This window comes from Eurytemora carolleeae, unplaced genomic scaffold (assembly GCF_000591075.1).
Source record: "Eurytemora carolleeae unplaced genomic scaffold, Eaff_2.0 scaffold1209, whole genome shotgun sequence".
NCBI lineage: Eukaryota > Metazoa > Arthropoda > Copepoda > Calanoida > Temoridae > Eurytemora > Eurytemora carolleeae.
The window spans coordinates 46,051-67,520 of NW_019398166.1; the positions used below are offsets into that span (position 1 = coordinate 46,051).

A 21,470-nucleotide genomic window follows, 5' to 3' on the forward strand; every position below is an offset into this window, starting at 1 on the left:
AACAGGGGCCAGTGTATGTAGGCCATTTTGTGTACAAAAAGAAACTTTTTTAATATAGAACTTTTTTGTTGTCAGAAAACAATTTGAGATTGATACATCACGAAGCAAAGATATTGTAAATTTGCATGTTATGTTATGTTAGGGCCGGGGGGTTATATTCATTAATCTTTTTAATTTCAATCCTTTTTTAAAGAAAGAAAAATTTATCATTTTTTTCACTTTCTGTAAGATCGCTTTCCAAATAATGGCTATCATTTAAAGCAAAGTTGTAAAATGAAGGAATAACATATTTATATGACGGTTATTGGAAAGTGTGTGTAAGTGTGTTGGGGAAAAGGAATGAATTTAACACGTGGACAGAGGAGACATTTTATCTATTTTCTATTCAAAGGTTTAAAGAGTGGAATTCCAATTCATAATATTAGCTTAAATTCAATTGATCAAAAGTGTTATAAGAGACTTTCCATTGCATTAAAAAGGGTTGTACCCTTTAAACCTTTATCTGATAGTAAATAGTAAATAGTAAATAGTAAACAGTAAATAGTAAATAGTAAATAGTAAATAGTAAATATTAAATAGTAAATAGTAAATAGTAAATAGTAAATAGTAAATAGTAAATAGTAATTAGTAAATAGTAAATAGTAAATATTATATAGTAATTAGTAAATAGTAAATAGTAAATAGTAAATAGTAAATAGTAAATAGTAAAAAGTAAATAGTAAATAGTAAATAGTAAATAGCGAATAGTAAATAGTAAATAGTAAATAGTAAATAGTAAATAGTAAATAGTAAACATATTTATATATATTTGGATTTGAAAGATGCGCGAACATATCTAAATCTGATTTAAACCCAACCTAGCGGAGAATAGAACCCAAGCTAGATAGAGGGAACCTTTTACATTTTCATATTGGTATACAGAGTGTCTCATTAAACAAGACAATGTAAAGACGACTTAGCACAAAGCTAAATATTCAATGCTAGAGTTAAAAAGTGAACAGACCTTAATAGTTTACAAACAGTTTGAATTTCGGTTTATGTAAACTTCCATTTTCAAATTTAATACTTGACATGGAAAGTTTTCCGTTTTGTCAGAATTGATGTAAACGCATGACAAGTTGAATGCATTAACTAGACTAGGAAGACTTTAAGTGTCGCAACGCCTTGGGCTTTAGTTGTAACTCATTAATATCAAGTGTGCGTTTGTTTTAGTCCTGTAGACAGATACTTTTTTCAAATTTATATAGCATGTAAATTAGGCTTTAGTTTTTTAGATGAAATCGGCAAAATTCTAATCGATTTTTGCGTAAGGGCTTGTAACCTTTGGACCCCTATGAAATATATTTAGATTATATATGTATCAGATCAAAATTACAACACCTTTCAGATCGATATTATTTTTGTTTTGATTTTTACATTGTAAAATTTATATGGGAGTGTTCGCGAAAAATTTGTTTATATAAAATGCACTATAACGCCGATTAGTTGGCCGCCAGGTGACTCTGTTCTCGATGCTCTGAATGATTCATCATGGCAGAGATACCTAGCGGAAAAAAATCTTTGTTTTAAGTAAATTGTACATAAAACAAATAGAAAATATCATGAAATATAGACAGCATACGAATGCGTCGAAGAATTATTGATGATTATGGGTTGTAATATCTGAATGATTTGTTTGGAATTGAATTATTATTTTTACGATCCAAGTCGTATGTTGCAACTTTTTGAATTTGTACGGACGCTACGTTCTTCAATAAGAGTCGGTTTTAACAATTTTCTCCTTATAGATAAAAGTAAGATTAGTAGCGATCACCAACGATCATTTTTTGCGAACACGAACACACAATAATCCTAACAATGTTCAAGCAATATCGGAAACGTTTAAGAAAATATTCAATTATGTTCGTGTTGAGATGTTTTCTAACAATGCACCTGGGTGTAGACTGTAGATTGTATCTATCTAACCAAATTATAAAAATAATTAAACGCGAGAATGTCAGAATAAATTAATTAGTGTTTCATGTCAAGTTTAAACTATTTATAAGCTTTTCTTTGCAAAAATATTTAATGAGTTCAGATATTTACTCACTTGAACAATTTAAGGCTAGGCAACATGCCGCTAATGAATGGCAACAAAATTGGATTTTTGAAAATTTTGAAATTTCACAATTTTTTTTTAAATCCGCGAAATGTGTTGTTTGTTTTTGTTTTACAATGTATACAATGTTTATAAAAAAAAACGAACGGATGTGTTTTAAAATAATTTTTTTAATTTTTTATATTCTAAGTGTTTTGATATTTTTTAATGTTTTTTCTCCACCTATTTTTATCGTGAACGGCTGGCATCATCTGAACGTGCTGAACCCTTGGAATACTTTATAAAAGAACTAACAGGGGCCAGTGTATGTAGGCCATTTATTTAAAAAAATCTTGAAAGACTCATAGAGGAATTGATTCTTTAAAATAAACTTTTTTTTCGTATTCCTTTATCTTTGAAACCCAATGTCTAAGTTTGAAATCAGGTTGGAAAGATTAGAAAAGGAATTAGAAAATTTCATTTTGTGGCAATAATTGAATTTCCTTTTTCAGAAAAAAAATACAAGTTAAAATTTTATTTCTAAACATTTAATTCGAATAAAGTCTAATCCTTGGTGTGAAACCTCCCCCAGTAAAAAAGTGTATAAAATACGAAAAAAGTTTGTTACTCTCTCTCTTACTCTCTTTCTCTTTTTCTCACTTTCAGGATTCTTTTCCCTTGGAGAAAATCTTGATTCTTGATTGATTTATTTATAGACAACAGTTGTTTTCTAATCAATTATAGAGATTACATCTGCAATTCATCTTATCTATCTGTTTATCTGTCTATCTATCTATCTATTTATCTCTCTATCTATCTATCGATCTATCTATCTATATATCTATCTATCCATGTATCTATCTATAATCTCTCTTTTCATGAATATCAATCTTTTTAATTTTTAAACAAATTTTCCATAAATTTACAATTTTTATTTTTATCATTTGTAAATTGATTTATTATTTGTACATTACAGAAGTAATTCTTGGTTCTATTTTTTGATAAAGATGATTTTTCTGATTTCTGAATAGATTTATCTTGTTTATTTTGATCATTTTGTTAATAATAAAAGATACTAGAACTGGCTTCATTTAATAAACAATGTACTACTACAACTCTACAAATAATCCTTATTAAAAATTATCCTATCTCTACTCTAGTTCTCCGAACTTCGACTCTAATCCAATTTTAACAAGGTGAGAGTTTTCACTAGATTTTCATCTTCTCTAGCTTCCCCATTCATTCATTCATAAAACTATTCATCCTTCCATTCACCTATAACACTATTCATCCTTACATTCATTTAACATACTATTAATCCTTACATTCACTTATAATACTATTCATCCTTACATTCATTTATAACACTATTCATCCTTCCATTCATTTATAACACTATTCATCCTTCTATTCATTTATAACACTATTCATCCAATTCTATTCATTTATAATACTATTCATCCTTACATTCATTTATAATACTATTCATCCTTACATTCATTTATTATACTATTCATCCTTACATTCATTTATTATACTGTTCATCCTTCCATTCATTTATTATACTATTCATCCTTCCATCCCTTTATAAAACTATTCATCCTTCCATTCATGTATTATACTATTCATCCTTCCATTCATTTACAACACTTTTCATCCTTCCATTCATTTATAATACTCTTCATCCTTCCATTCATTTATAAAACTTTTAATACTTCTATTCATTTATAACATTGTTTATCTTTACATTCACCTATAAAACTATTCATCCTTCCATTCATTTATGAAACTATTCATCCTTCCATTCATTTATAATACTCTTCATCCTTCCATTCATTTAAAGAACATTTCATACTTTTATTCATTTATAACACTATTCATCCTTCCATTCATTTATAATACTATTCATCCTGCCATTCATTTATAAAACTATTCATACTTTCCTTTATAATACTCTTCATCCTTCCATTCGTTCATAAAATTTTTTATTCTTCAATCCATTCATGAAACTATTATTTCAATTTATTCAATCTTGATACTTTTCATCCAATCATTCATTCGTGACCCAGCTGTTTAATCTACCATTTATTAAGTCATCAATTAACCCTGCTGTTATAAAAAACAAAACAAAAATAAACAAAATTTCAAGTTATTCATGGATGTCAGTAAATGACATTCAATTAAAAAAACAAAAAACAAAAAAATTGTTCTTAAAAACTTACCTTCTCTGTCACTCTTTTTATTATTTTTCTATTTGATGAAACTTCTTCTATTTGTTTTTGACCATTATTAAACGTTTTTTCTTGTTTAACTTTCTTCGCGGAAAAACTCTTTGACTCTTCAAAGATTAAATATTTACGTGCTTTTTAAGGTGCAGGTATAATGAACAATGCCTCACTCTTGTATTTCTTTGTGAATCCCTGCATTTTCCGTGTTCATAAAATATTTTGTATTTTATTGGGTTTTTTTTTCGTCTAGTTCGGGTTATCCTGCTTCCGTCAGGTTTGGTTTCTTGTGCTTGTTTTAGTTTTCGCTTCGTTCCATTTCTCCGTTTGGTTCGATTTCACGGTTCACCACCTGGGTCAACCTGGGTGGTTGGGGGGGGGGGGGTTATGAAATATCCCCCCTGAATATATTTTCCCCAGGAAATGTGAGGACTTTAACATACTCCTGTGGAATGGAAGGTTTCTTTAGATAAACACTGTATAATAAAATATAAATTAAATTACCTTGAAATACATAAAATTAAAGAAATGAAATATAGAAATATATATTTGCAATGTTTTCTATCTTGATTAAGAAGACGTTTTAAAGGCTCGACTTACTTTTCTTTTGTGTGGGGCCTTCAAAGATTTAGTCATGCAAGAAACTAATGCAAAGAAATTTAATTGCGGTCGCGTATACTCTGCGTACATATTGAATCCAGTTCTCTCTGGGAGGAATTTGTAAACAAGAATAGATGCATCAGTGTTCGTTTAGTATCCGAGGAGGTAAAAAGCTTTTAATTTTGATAATTTTGAAAATTCATATAATAGTTTCCTATGACCAGAATATTTCATAGATTATTTAGTAAAAATGGATTCCATGTCAGGCTGTGACATCTGTCTTGTGTTTACTCTTAAATAAATTTCCTTGCATTAGTACCTTGCAGTCATGACTCATATGGGTCAAGTACAAAGTTAATAGTGTGCTTTTTAACGAAAACTTTGCTAGTCTAATTTTATTGTAATAACATATATGTATTTACTTACATAACGGAATTTGATTAGAAAAGGGGTTATTTGTAAAGTTGAAGATATCTTTGGGGGGAAAGGGGGGGAGGGGGGAGTAGGGGGAGTAGGGGTTGGACAATTGAATGCTTAAACACCCTAGGAGTTCAATCAGAAATTCCCGGGGGTTTCATTGAAAATAGGGACAAATGTATTGTGTAAAGAGAGGGTAGAGGAAAGAGGATTTCTGTTTGAAAACTGTTTATTTTCAACTGTGGTTTTCATATGAAGTGATTTGCATATTTCTAGAACAATGTACGATAATCTTAGAATTGAACACTTCCGAACTAAAAAAAACGAATATTTCTTCATGAAAATAACTCTGGGTTAAAACTAAACCTGTATGATTACAGGAAGTAAATATTATAATCTCTGTGATGTTGAGGATGGAGAGGGGGGGGGTCAGACTTGTCCCCTCACCCCCACCCACTCTTCCCTAATACCCTCCCGCCCCCTACACTAAGATTTAATCAATATTTTCATATTTTCTGTTCACATACCGTACACAGAGAATCCAATCATTCATTCATTCATCATTTCATCCTTTCTATTCATCATTCATCCTTCCTATTCATCATTCATCCTTCCTATTCATCACTCATCTTTCCTATTCATCCTTCATCCTTCCTATTCATCATTCATCCTTCTCATCATTCATCATTCCTATTCATCATTCATCCTTCCTATTCATCATCCTTTCTTCCTCTTCATCATTCATCCCTTCCTAGTAATCATTCATCCTTCCTATTAATCATTCATCCTTCCTTCCTATTCATCATTTATCCTTCCTATTCATCATTCATCCTTCCTTTTCATCATTCATCCTTCCTACCAATCATTCATCCTTCCTATTCATCATTTATCCTTCTTATTCATCCTTCATCCTTCCTATTCATCCTTCTCCCTTCCTATTCATCCTTCTCCCTTCCTATTCATAAGTCATCCTTCCTATTCATCATTTATCCCTTCCTTTTCATAATTCATCCTTCCTATTCATAATTCATCCTTCCTATTCATAATTCATCCTTCCTATTCATAATTCATCCTTCCTATTCATCATCCTTTCTTCATATTCATCCTTCTTCCTTTTAATTACTTAAATCTAATTTGAATCAACTTTGCATTTTACATTGTTCGCTAAGAAACAAGTTTATTAGTAGATAAAACTAGACATGTGTTTTTCTAACTAAAAGCAACAGCCTCTGAGAATTCTAAATTTCAATCCAAAATAAATTAACTTTTAGTTTGCCTTTCAAAAGTAAACAAATATTTTTTCTGAAACCATTTCCAAATGATTCTCTCCCCCCGCCGGGATTCCTACCCCAAATAAGAAGTCAAGGATTGTTATTTCTGTTTTAATGAACTCTAACGGAACTAGTTTGTAACTGTTCCTAGTTTAGGGTTCTCTTTAATGTTCCCGTTAATAGGATGGATAAACCTGAACCTGTAGTTTCTTTTTTCTTTTTCTTTCCTTTCCTTTCCTTTCTTTTTACATTTCCCTTCCTAGTTATCTTGATTTCTTTGCTTGTTTCTTTTTTTCCCTTCCTAGTTATCTTTTCTTTCTCGTTCCGTTCTTTTTAGTCCTTCTTATTCTTCCTATTTACCTTATTTTCTTTTTTTGTATCTTTCCTTTCCCTTCCTTTTTATCTTCCTTTCTTTCCTTGTATCTATCCTTTCCCCTCCTTTTTATCCTCCTTCCTCTCTTTCCTTTCCCTTCCTTTTTATCTTCCTTCCTTTCTTTCCTTTCCCTTCCTTTTTATCTTCCTTTCTTTCCTTGTATCTATCCTTTCCCTTCCATTTTTATCTTCTTTTCTTTCATTTTATCTTTCTTTTCCCTCCCCATATCATCCCATCTTTACTTTCTTTTCCTGATCGTCTATATTTTATCTTTTTATCTTCTATCCTTATTTTTTAATGATTTTTTTTTCCCGGTACACCCATACTCTTACTCCTTCTCCTTCCATTCATTCCCTTAACAACATTACTACCCCTCCCTTCTTCTTTGGCACCCCTCCACCTCCTTTAGCTCCCTCCCCCCCCCCTCTAAAGTGTAAACTGGGCCAAGTAAATGTAAATACAAGATAAACCATTGTGTAGACACAACTTCAAATTCTAAACTTTTATCAACTTTTCACTCTGCCTCTTTACACACTATATTTAGTCTGAATTTTCACTCTACCTCTTTACACACTATATTTAGTCTGTATTTTCACTCTGCCTCTTTACACACTATATTTAGTCTGTATTTTCACTCTGCCTCTTTAAGCACTATATTTAGTCTGTATTTTCACTCTACCTCTATACACACTATATTTAGTCTGAATTTTCTGAATTTTATCTATTAATTAATAACCGTAGTGAAACAAAACTTTCATGGTTTAGCTTTAAGCGAATTATTAATATTCAATTTTATTGTTATTGCTACAGTGAAAACTAGAAAACATTGGATAAATTTTGTTTTCGTTCTTACTTGAAATAAGGGGTTTGCAGTTTAACTAGTAAAGTTGTAAACATGTTTTATAATTTCAGTTTCAACTCCAAAGCATCAACTCACGAACAAAATAAGAAAATATAAATTGATCAATAAAAGGTTCCCTCAGAAATAAGATGACAGCATAACAAAAATAGTTTTTGATTTATATAGGTATTTAATAATTTTCCATAGCCTTTTAAAAAAAACTACTACTTTTTCTTCCTCCAGATAATTTCCCACCGAAAATTAATTAATCTTTATCACAATGGCATTCCAAATATATAAACACTTGCACCGGGAAAAAAAACATTGTTGAACAAAATGTTTTTTTTCAGCCTGCCGTCAAACACTGAATTAATGACATTAGTTTGCATAAATCTTGCAATCGACTTCGTTTGGAAGAAAATTCTAACCTTCTTTTCATTCTGTTTACACTAGACAGACTACTCTAAAATACCGGATATTTAGTATTCCAAGTATGGTTGCCTTGAGGCTAAAGGCCGTTTATAGTATGTGAGTAATACAATAGTATATTCTATCTAACTTGTTGATTCTTCAGTCTTATACCAGGGAATAGAATTCACAAATAGATAGATAGATAGATAGATAGATAGATAGATAGAAGAATTTGTTAAAAAAGAAAAGGTTTTCTAACGAATTTATAAAACTTTTCGTAAATAAAATAATTTTAATCTATTTCTTTATTTCTTTATTAATAAATGTAAAAAATTCTGAAGAACAAGTTGAAAGAATTTCTTCCTTTGGAACTTAATTGAACGAAGAAGAGAGAGTTTTAGATGGATAGATAGATAGATAGACACATCGATTAATAGATAAATAGATAGAGATGAATATTGAATGGATGGAAGAATGTGAGGATGAATGAATAGATGATCTATGTAACCTGATTATGCTGTTATGTTTAGATTGATAAACCTTGGATTAGATAATATAGTATCCTAGTGTATCCTAGTTGCATGTATTCTACACAATATCAAGGTATACAATAGACAAAGATAATATAGTATCCTAGTGTATCCTAGTGCATGTATTCTACACAATATCAAGGTATACAATAGAACTAGATTTTATAGTATCCTAGTGTATCCTAGTTGCATGTATTCTACACAATATCAAGGTATACAATAGAACTAGATAATATAGTATCCTAGTGTATCCTAATGCATGTATTCTACACAATATCAAGGTATACAATAGAACTAGATAATATAGTATCCTAGTGTATCCTAATGCATGTATTCTACACAATATCAAGGTATACAAATACAATAGATCTAGATAATATAGTATCCTAGTATATCCTAGTGCATGCATTCTACACAATATCAAGGTATACAATAGAACTAGATAATGTTGTATCCTAGTGTATCCTATATATCAATATTCATTAAATTTAAAAAATCCACGAAATTTTTGTCATAAAATCCGCAAATATTTTTTGTTTTGTTTTACAATGTATACAAAGAGAGGAACATGTTCACAATTGAAATAGATAATGAGGCCGAAGCGCTCTGAAAGCCTAGTATAATACATTTATCTTATATATATTATATGGTAGATATATAAATATGATATATACTTAGCTTGTTGATCTTACAAAATGGGAAAAATGCTTGCAACCTGGAGTCTGGATGTATCAGTAAACTTTTTATAAAAACAAAAAATTCACGCTAGAGGGTTTAAAGTCGAAATCTCTGTTTGTTTGTCCGATCATAACTCAGGAACCCTTGGACCGATTTACCTCAAATTCTGATTGAGGAACTCGGGATAACTACGGGATTTTTCTAAGCTTGGATTGAGATTTTAAGTTTAGTAGGTCGACTTTATAAGCAAAATTTTGCTATCAACGTAATCTAATACAAAGTGCGGGTAAACGGTGGGAGTAACTATGAGTAACCTTGGCAACGCGCTTGGTTAATAAACTAGTGTTTATTAAGTTTATGAATCAGTTTTTCTACCTAAACTAAAGCTCATTTGAAATATTCATTTTAAACATGATAGAAGCAAAGGAATTGAGTATTTACCACAAACTAGAATTTTCGAATCCATATAACTTTAAAACCTGATGGTGTAAACCTTGGGTATTTCAATCTTAGATAATTTAATCTAATAGAATTCATGTTTTAAAATATCATAGGTCGTAGATTGGGACTTGATACTGGGATTTAAAAATAAGAGTTTGTGGCAAAGACTCAATTCCTTTAATTTAGAAATTTAAAACATTTTTGTTCTTTTCAATAGCTCTTAAATAAGAGTAAATATGATGAATAAATTCAAGGTAAAGAAGAAGTTTTTTAAACTCAAAAGACAGAGCTATAGATAGATAAAAAAGATAGAATATACAAACGAAAAGGTATACAATAGGATACCGTGTACGCTAGACATGAGGTTTTTTCTTGCAGAGAGAGAGAGAGAGAAAGAGAGAGAGGTTTATGTAGTAAATTAATAAGAAAGAGAAAGAGGATGAAACGGCAAGAATTATCCGAGAGGTTTCGTGATTATATATTTTCATATATTTTATATATTTATTGACAGACAATAATATAAAGCCAATTAAACATGATTTACAACAACCAATGAACATATATATAAAAACATTCAGAGGCTGCAACCTTATATAATGTTATATATTTGTTTTTTTTATGATGAGCGGTTTTACAAATTATCTATTGTTTTAATGAAATAATTTAATTACAATTTTTGTCTTATGACTACATTTTTATTTTTATGACAAATTGTCTATTGTATTTATGGCATCACATATTTTTATGACAAATTGTCTATTGATTTATGGCATCACATATTTTTATGTGTGTGTATGAAATGGCATGTGGTCTATTTTTATGACAAATTGTCTATTGTATTTATGGCATCACATATTTTTATGACAAATTGTCTATTGCATTTATGGCATCACATATTTTTATGTGTGTGTATGAAATGGCATGTGGTCTAGTTTGTGTATGACTGCATATTATCTAGTGTGTTAATAACATGTAATATTGTCTTGTGTGTATATGAAATGTAATATTATCTGGTGTGTTAATAACATGTAATATTATCTATTGTGTTAATAATATCTAGTGTGTTAATAACATGTAATATTATCTAGTGTGTTAATAGCATGTAATATTGTCTTGTGTGTATATGAAATGTAATATTATCTGGTGTGTTAATAACATGTAATATTATCTATTGTGTTAATAACATGTAATATTGTCTAGTGTATATATGAAATGTAATAATGTCTAGTGTGTTAATAACATGCAATATTATCTAGTGTGTTAATAACATGTAATATTGTCTTGTGTGTGTATGAATTGTAATATTATCTAGTGTGTTAATAACATGTAATATTATCTAGTGTGTTAATAGCATGTAATATTGTCTTGTGTGTTAATAATATGTAATATTGTCTAGTGTGTTAATAACATGTAATATTATCTTGTGTGTTAATAACATGTAATATTGTCTAATAAGTGTATGAAATGTAATGTTATCTAGTGTGTTAATAACATGTAATATTACCTAGTGTGTTAATAACATGTAATATTGTCTAGTGTATATATGATATGTAATATTACCTAGTGTGTTAATAACATGTAATATTATCTAGCGTGTTAATGACATGTAATATTATCTAGTGTGTTAATAATATGTACTATTATCTAGTGTGTTAATAACATGTAATATTATCTAGTGTGTTAATAAAATGTAATATTATCTAGTGTGTTAATAACATGTAATATTATCTAGTATATTAATAACATGTACTATTGTCTAGTGTGTTAATAACATGTAATATTATCTAGTGTGTTAATAACATGTAATATTATCTAGTATGTTAATAACATGTACTATTGTCTAGTGTGTTAATAGCATGTAATATTATCTAGTGTGTTAATAACATGTAATATTATCTAGTTTGTTAATAACATGTAATATTGTCTAGTGTGTATATGAAATGTAATATTTTCTAGTATATGAATGACATGTAATTTTGTTTACGGTATGAATGACATGACATACTGTCTAATGTGTGTATGAAATGACATATTGTCAATTTTGTGGATAAAATGACAAATTGTCTATTGTCTGTGTATAAAATGAAAAATTGTCTATTGTTTGTGTATGACACGGTACATTGTCTAATGTGTGTATGACATGCAATATTGTATAGTGTGTGTATGACATGTAATGTTGTCTAGTTTCTGTATATATATTGTCTAGTTTGTGAATGACTTGACATATTGTCCAGTGTGTATATATGTATGTAGGGGTGTAGAAGGGGTTGTGTGAAAGGATGTATGTGTGGGAGGGTAAGTTTATGTGTGGGTGAGTGAGTGAATGGGTGGGCGGGTGAGTGTATGTGTGTATGTATGCTAGAAACCTGACTCAGTTGTTACTCAGCAGAATACTTCAACAGCAAACTCATAATCTTGCAGAAGACAGAATATACAGGGTAAACCAGGATATACAGGGTATTCCAGGATATACAGGGTGTAACAGGATATACAGGGTATTCCAGGATATACAGCGTACTATAGGATATACAGGGTGTAACAGGATATACAGGGCATTCCAGGATATACAGGGTATTCCAGGATATACAGGGTATTCCAGGATATACATGGTATTTCAGGATATACAGGGTAAACCAGGATATACAGGGTAAACCAGGATATACAGGGTATTCCAGGATATACAGGGTATTCCAGGATATACAGGGTATTGCAGGAAATACAGGGTATTCCAGGATATACAGGGTATTTCAGGATATACAGGGTATTCCAGGATATACAGGGTGTAACAGGATATACAGGTTATTCCAGGATATACAGGGTATTCCAGGATATACAGGGTGTAACAGGATATACAGGGTATTCCAGGATAAACAGGGTATTCCGGGATATACTGGGTATTCCAGGATATACAGGGTATTCCAGGATATACAGGGTATTCCAGGATATACAGTGTATTCCAGGATATACGGGGTATTCCAGGATATACAGGGTATTCCAGGGTATACAAGGTGTACAAGGGTATGCAAGGTGTACCAGGGAATACAAGTTGTACCAGCTACAGCGTGTACCAGGATATACAGGGTGAACCAGGATATACAGGGTGTGACAGGATATAGATGGTAAACCAGGGTATTCAGGGGTTACCAGGATAAACAGGGTGTACCAGGATATACCGAATATACCCAGATATAAAGGCTGTACCAGTGTATTCAGGGTTTACGGATAAACAGATTTTATAATTGTGCTATAACAAGATGCTATAATTGTGCTATAACAAGATGTTATAATTGTGCTATAACATGAAAATCAAATTCAAAGGGATAAAGAAAGCGAACATTCACAATGGTACCCTTAAAACCTTTGATTGGTTAAGGATGTCAGACATAATCCTTATTAATCTACTGAAACGCTTTTTAAAAAATTGCTTTTAACATTAAAAAGATAATACTTTTTATGGACGCTAGTAACGTATCAGCTGTTACGAGTTCACACTGTACACAACGCACACAAGAATGAATACAGGCGGTTTTTGATAAGTTTAAACACCGAGATATTTATACTCAATGAACACACAACGGTATAAAGGGCATCGTTATAAATTAGGAAATGTGCTCTTTGTATGGAGGGTCATTTAAACTCACGTACAGTTCCTTTACAGTTTAGTTCACATGTTTGAAAATAAACATAATACCTTAATTATTTTACAACTAAGTATATTCCACCGTTCATATATTCTAAAGATCCAGAATGTTCCAAGAACAAACAGACACAATGCAGTTTATAAACTAATTATAGATATGAGATGTAAAGAACTAATATATGACCTGGGATATAAAATACTGGAGGATAGGATAGGTTATCAGAAATAGGACAGATAAGAGAATTGGTGAAGATATATTGGGGTACAGCTAGTTAGATAGATATATAGCTGGATAGATAGATAGGCTGAGGACAAATATCAATTTATACTGTCTGATATATGTCCAATCTATTGTAAAATATTGAACCAAGAAATATGTTGGGTCTAAGGTTTCATTATAAACTAGGAGAACACTCAGGTATCAACACTCGATCATAAAAGGTTTAAAATTATTCTGTAGCCATGAAACGATGCTTTAATTTTCTAAATAAAGCCGGGCAATTGAAAAAAGATAGCGAACATTTCTTCTAATAAACTAATATATTGTTAAGGGAAAGGGTGAGCAAATAAAATTTTCTCTTATCATCAAAAATAGGTAATTTTATGGTATATTAGGGGGGGGGGGTCCAAAAATCGTTCTCTAGAACAGACCCAATTTTATTCGGTCATCATTCATTGCAAAGACGATATTTAAAGAGAATTAAAGAAATGTGTGAACAAATTGTCTAAGTGGATATTCATCTCGTTGAATGCATAGGGTTACTTGAAATCACTTCTTTATTAATGAGAACATGCAGCCAACTAACTACAACTAGTTGGTTTATATTTCTGTTTAAATGATTGTGATAATATTGAGCTAACATGTCCTTTAGAAAAGGTGGACAGGGGGTTTATTACCCCCAGAAATTCTAAGGTGTGGGGTAATTATCCCTGATACCACTCCCAGTCCCACTAAACGTATGACTTCTCATTTTCAATGTACTCTGTGTACTCTCCAATGTCACAATATAATCTTAATTTATGCACTGACAATTTCACACTGCAAGTGTTACTGTACATTAATAATCGTACACTGTACAGTATACAATCTAAACTGTTTGACATTGTTTACAGTACTGTACAATAAACATAGTACACAGTACAGTAAACAATCTAAACTGTTTGACAGTGTTTACAGTACTGTACACAAAAATAGCACACTGTACATTATACAATCTAAACTGTTTGGCAGTGTTTACAGTGCTGTACAATAAATAGTACACTGTACAGTATACAATCAAAACTGCTTGACAGTGTTTACAGTACTGTACAATAAATTGTACACTGTACAGTATACAATCTAAACTGTTTGGCAGTGTTTACAGTACTGTACAATAAATAGTACACTGTATAGTATACAATCTAAACTAATTGGCAGTGTTTACAGTACTGTATACTAAATAGTACACAGTACAGTATACAATCTAAACTGTTTGACAGTGTTTACAGTACTGTACAATAAATAGTACACTGTACATTATACAATCTATAAATTAAATTAAAAAACGGTATCTTTATTTTTAAGGATGGATCGTTTTCAATTTTTTGAAAAACTATCGCTTTGTTTTAAAAACGACAAAGAAAAAACAAATAACGGAATAGTCGCTTTCAAAAACGATCTAGGCTTGAAAAAGATTGTTAATAGAAACGGTTGTTATTAAAAAATTGGGTCGTTTCGTTTTAAAAAAACTCGTTTTTTAAAAGTTCAAAACGATTGGTTCATTTTCAAAAACGAGCGTTTATTCTAAAACGAAACTATAGTTTTAAGAAAAACGAAATCGGTAGTTATTGCATATTTAATGTATGTTTACATAATCATTAAAGACAATCTACGTTGTTGTTGCACTCAACAGAAGTAAACTTTGTTCTCCAGGTTTAAAAGAAGTAAGGTTCGTAAACTTATCCAGGATTACACAAATTTGGATCCAATATGGTAAATCTTAGGTCTGTAGATTCACGATAAACCAGACCCTCTCTTCTCTACCATACACTTTAATCGATATATTATACTCCAATCTATACTCCTCTGTTTTAAGACCCCCCCCCCCATCCCCCGGCATTACCTTTTTTGAATAAAATCCAATTTTTTTCATTCAACGAGTTTAGGCTATAAAAAAGCCTTTGACAACATATTCAAATTTAGTCTAGACTCTCGACACGTTTTTTTGGTCAATCTCAGAGGAAATAGCAAAAACATCGAAATTCTTGCTTGTCCCCCCCTTGCACTCCCCCTTCCTCGTTTTCTATAGTTATGATGTTCTATAAATCCCTAGTGAGTGTTTTCCATTGATTTCCCCGAGTATCTTCACACTCTTTATTATGGTTTGTATTTGTCCTAAACCATTGGGATAGGAGGGACAGGATAGGAGGGGACAGGATAGGAGGGGACAGAATAGGAGGGGACAGGATAGGAGGGGACAGGATAGGAGGGAACAGGATAGGAGGGAACAGGATAGGAGGGAACAGGATAGGAGGGGACAGGATAGGAGGGGACAGGATAGGAGGGACAGGATAGGAGGGGACAGGATAGGAGGGAACAGGATAGGAGGGAACAGGATAGGAGGGACAGGAAAGGGGGGATGGGATAGGAGGGACAGGAAAGGGGGAATGGGATAAGGGCAGGGGATAGGAGGGAATGGGATAGGAAGGACAAGAAAGTTGAGAATGGGATAGGAGGGACAGGAAAGGAAGGAATGGGATAGGAGGGCAGGGGATGTGACAGGAGGGACAGGAAAGGAGGGATTGGGATAGGAGGGACAGGAAATGAGGGAATGGGGTAGGAGGGACAGGAAAGGAGGGAATGGGATATGAGGGAAAAGATTTGACAAGGATCAGATAAAAAAGCAAACTAATGAATTCATACATGGATGGGACGGATTAAATAGGATAGGGATAAGACAAGAATAGGGAAAGACTAGGATAGATATTTTACAATGATATGATAAGAATAGGATAAGAATAGGATAAGGATTAGATAAGAATAGGATAGTGATTAGATAAGAATAGGATAAGGATTAGATAAGAATAGGATAAGAATAGGATAAAGATTAGATAAGCATAGGATAGTGATTACATAAGAATAGGATAAGAATAGGATAAGGATTAGATAAGAATAGGATAAGAATAGGATAATGAGGAGGGATGAGGAGGGATGAGGAGGGATGAGGAGGGATGAGGAGGGATGAGGAGGGATAAGGAGGGATGAAGAGGGATGAGGAGGGATGAGGAGGGATGAGGAAGGATGAGGAGGGATGAGGAGGGATGAGGAGGGATGAGGAGGGATACGGAAGAAATGTAAGAAAAGATTGAACAGGTTTTAAAAGAAAAAATATCCCAATTAATTTTTTTATGGTTTACTGTTTAAAAAGTATTTTAATATATTCAATATTTTATATTATTGAGACATCATGGATATAGTTATCTATATCTTCATATATTGAATGGAAACATATAAGGTATAAGTATTGGTAGTTATACTATAAAGATCATCTAATGAAACGTATTTTATGACAAGATAAATGCAGGGAATAATATTTTTCACATTTTTTCCAAAAATTATCTAAAAACTTAGCTTTCATCATTTTAAAAAATGACAGAAATTTTCTCTTTTTGAAGAATATCAACCCCTGAACAACTAACTGTTTTCACTACATTGGATCTAATCGTTGACTTTTACTAGAGAAAATATCGATTTCTCAACATCTGATTTTTTTAGGATTTTCAAAAGGAAAATCAAGCATATCAACGAGTAGCAATCTATATTTATCAAAAATAAACTTGTTTGGGTTGATTTAATTTACAGGATACTTTTTTATTTCCTGGTTTTTGTTTTCTGTTTTCTGTTCTGTGTTCCCTGTTTTCTGTTTCCTGTTTCCTTTTTTCTGTTTCCTGTTTTCTGTTTCCTGTTGTCTGTTTCCTGTTTTATGTTTCCTGTTTTCTGTTTCCTGTTTCTTGTTTTCTGTTTCCTGTTTTCTGTTTCCTGTTTCCTGTTAACTTTATCTATATTATAAAAACACAGTAAGTTTCAGTGAGACTCATACGCCGTGGAAAATGAAGACGATTGTTAGGCTCAATTAATGATTTTAGATAGACCAATGTTAAATTTAAATTATACAGCGAACTTCATAGAAACTTTATAATTAATAACATGTTTAAACTATTTGATTTAAAAACATCAAGTACACATAAGATTACTTTAATGTCGTCTTCCTATTCCACGGGTCTCACAGTTAATAACCAGATATGCTAAACAACTGAACAGTCTTGATTATCAATTCTGATTCATTATTTTACTTTTTGGTCTGGTTGATACATTATCCTACATTTTAGTCTGGTTGATACATTATCTTACATTTTAGTCTGGTTGATACGTTATCTTTCATTTTAGTCTGGTTGATACGTTATCTTTCATTTTAGTCTAGTTGATACATTATCTTACATTTTAGTCTGGTTGATACATTATCTTACATTTTAGTCTGGTTGATACATTATCTTTCATTTTAGTCAGGTTGATACGTTATCTTACATTTTAGTCTAGTTGATACATTATCTTACATTTTAGTCTGGTTGATACATTATCTTACATTTTAGTCTGGTTGATACATTATCCTACATTTTAGTCTGGTTGATACGTTATCTAGCATTTTAGTTTGGCTGTTACATTATCTTACATTTTAGTCTGGTTGATACATTATCTTACATTTTAGTCTGGTTGATACATTATCCTACATTTTAGTCTGGTTGATACATTATCTTACATTTTAGTCTGGTTGATACATTATCCTACATTTAGTCTGGTTGATACATTATCTTACATTTTAGTCTGGTTGATACATTGTCCTACATTTTATTCTGGTTGATACGTTATCCTACATTTTAGTATGGTTGATACATTATCCTACATTTTAGTCTGGTTAATACAGTTAAACCCTAAATAAGCCATACATCGAAAGAATTCATGAAATGTCGCATTCTTCACTTTCTGATAATGGAATGTTGCAGATATTTACTTTTTTAATTAAATTATTACATGGAGCTCTTTAAAACTATTCCCGCATATTCATGGCTATTTATTCATTTTTGCAAATACTGGTTGGTACATTATCTTACATTTTAGCTTGGTTGATATTTAAAAGAATTAACACAATTTAAAAGTCGAATTGATTACCCATCAAAAGCAGAAAGTTAGGAATCGGCCTCTTCGCTTGCCTTCTCATTGTTGACTTTAAAGATTAACTTACCTAAAAGAAAAAAAATATTATTAGAAGATTTTAAATTTGAGAATAAGTTTTTATTAAAATCAACAAGTCCGGTTTCAGGGAAGCCCTTTTTCTAGTTAAATTAAACTAAAATTATCTATCTATCTATCTATTTATCTATCTATTTATCTATCTATTTATCTATCTATTTATCTATCTATTCATCTATCTATTTTTCTAACAAACTATTCTATCTTTATATTTAGATAATTTATCTATCTATCTAGTTTCTGATTTATATGTCTATCTATCTGTCTCCAGTTTGGTTTCTAGTTTCTCTCAATATTTAATTGGAAATACAACACCATCCCCCCTTCTCTCTCCTTCCCCTCCCTCCACCAACCATAAGACCCCCCCCCCCTCCCTCGGAACCTCTCACCGTGTAAATATTTTGATTAATCTCCGATATTCTTCTCAAAATATATATTGTGAGTATATATCCATCTATCTATCCATCTTTCTATCTATCTATCTATCAAACTATCTATCCATCTATCTATCCTACATTCATGTTTTTCTATTTATCTATCTGTATCTATTTTCCTACTCTATACCTAATCTTATAGTTCCATCCACTCTGGGCTGTAGTAAATTTGAATTCGAACAGGACCTGCCCAGTTTGTACCGCCCTGCCAGATAACAGCGTGTACTGACTCGTGTACGTCGCCCTAACCAGACTAACATACATACTAACATTCTTGGCATAGTCCCGTCGGAGGGCTAACTAGACAACTCCCATGGCGCGTTCAGACTTTTCACAGTACTCGGCCTAATCCTAGACCTATTTGACCGACCCCACTGGCTTAGTCCACCGTGCATCTTACATATTTACTATAGTACATACATCTAATCTGTTTATGTAACTGTATATTTATACTTTTCGTAGCCCTCGATATTTCAATTTCAGAAATTCAGAGCATTTGTTTTTAACTTTAGTTTTTAAGAAGTAATATTTTCGCGAGAACTTGATACCTTTGGATCACCATGAACTCGGAAATATTTGATCTAAGTACCATTTTTTTGACAATGTATTGTTAAACGTTTGGTTTAATTGTGGATATGGGGGGGGGGTGTAGTTGAATTCTTAAAATAGTTAGGTTAAATCGGCAAAAAAATAGTGTACATATTTCTATCTATAAATTAAGCGTTTCCCGCAAAATTTTCTAAAACACTTGATTTTTCAGCTTTATGATTTATCAAATTTTTCAATTTTTTCTTGAGTTAAGCAGCAATTTCTTGTTTATTATTTTAGGAATACAGTAAACATTACAATTCACCTCGTTCGATAAAATTATCCTATTTTCTTAGTCACCCGCTAGCTCGAGAATGTTATCTTTGGATTACAACTAGTGTATGAAAGCTTCCAACACATGTCTTTCTAATGGAGGAAAAAACAAACAATAGTTTCCATTAATCCTAGCTCACCGAATTCTAAACCATCAATAGTGAACGTTAGTTTTTTTTGTTGACTTATCAAACGCTTTTAAAAAGTCCAAACTCAATTATGACAAAATTATTTTTCCCACCATTTTTCTTTAAATAAATACCTGTTGAAATCTGTCGTAAACAGTTGGCTGCAAAAGCATTCTCAACACCTGATCCGATTCAGCGCTTCCAAGACCGTAGGAATCAATTTTGAATTCGCGGATTTTTTCTTTAAATTGCTTGATTCTCCCAACAGATGTCTCACGTAGACTTTCCAAATTCTAGTTTTTAGAATTGCCGCTAGGTAGAGATTGTAGCTTTCTCCGTCTTCCCTCAGGGGAAAGATAAAACCATTTAATAATATAATAGGAGGATTAACTCTCATGATATCAAGGTAAGAACTGTAAATATGTGGTATAAAAATTAAGAAACAATAAACCATAAAAAGATATACAATTATATGTTTTTGTCATTGACAAATTGCAATATCTTAACGAAAACACAAACACCGATAACAATTAACAATTGTTTTATTACACAATTTTAATGTTTCTGAATAACTTCATGTTAATTGATGTTCAATAACCAAAACAAATGGGTTATTGCAAACAAGACTATGATTGTAACGAAAAATAATGTTAAATAGTCTAAAAAATTTGACAATCAAAATTTAAGGTTTCTGGATTTTAAGAGAAAGCAAACACGCAAAAAAAAATTCTGTTAATCCTTAGAAAACTAATAAAAAAATAATAATAACTTTTAACAAATTTAAAACTACATTTAGGGAGGAGGGTTTTTAACACCAATTCATTCCTTTTGATTAAGATTTGAAAAAAAGATATGAAGATGTATAAAATAAAAATAAATTGTTTTTCAATTTCAAGCTTAAAGTGGATAAACAAGAAGAAAACATAAAACTTGAAAATAAAAAACAGCTCGAGTTTAAATCATTTAAAGATAAAGTATTTTGATATCACATTACTTCTTTAGAAAGAATGGCGGCTGATATAAAAAGGTAAAAATGTAGAATAAGAAAAGTTTAAGTGTTGGATAACATTAAATATTAAAGTAAGGATGAATTCTTAAGATGATTCTAAGTGAGATATTACTTTTTAATACATTACTTGAAACTTTCTGTCTTTTCACGTTTTTATTTCGGGTTTTTATCCCAGTTTTAAAACTTTTATCCTGAGGGGGTGAGGATGGTAAAAAAGAGAAGGAATGGTGGGGCGGGGGGGGGGGGG

The 21,470-nt window shown here is 31.3% G+C and overlaps 1 protein-coding gene across 1 annotated transcript in view; it reads right to left on the reverse strand.

Moving 5' to 3' along the window:
- LOC111716923 (CUGBP Elav-like family member 4) overlaps positions 1 to 21,470 on the reverse strand; it is a 59,296-nt gene that overhangs the window by 19,154 nt on the left and 18,672 nt on the right. The window contains exon 3 of the mRNA XM_023492434.1: positions 20,349 to 20,553. Coding sequence (XP_023348202.1) covers positions 20,349 to 20,387 — 39 coding nt within the window. The 5' untranslated portion in view covers positions 20,388 to 20,553. The remainder of the gene's footprint in view (positions 1 to 20,348; positions 20,554 to 21,470) is intronic.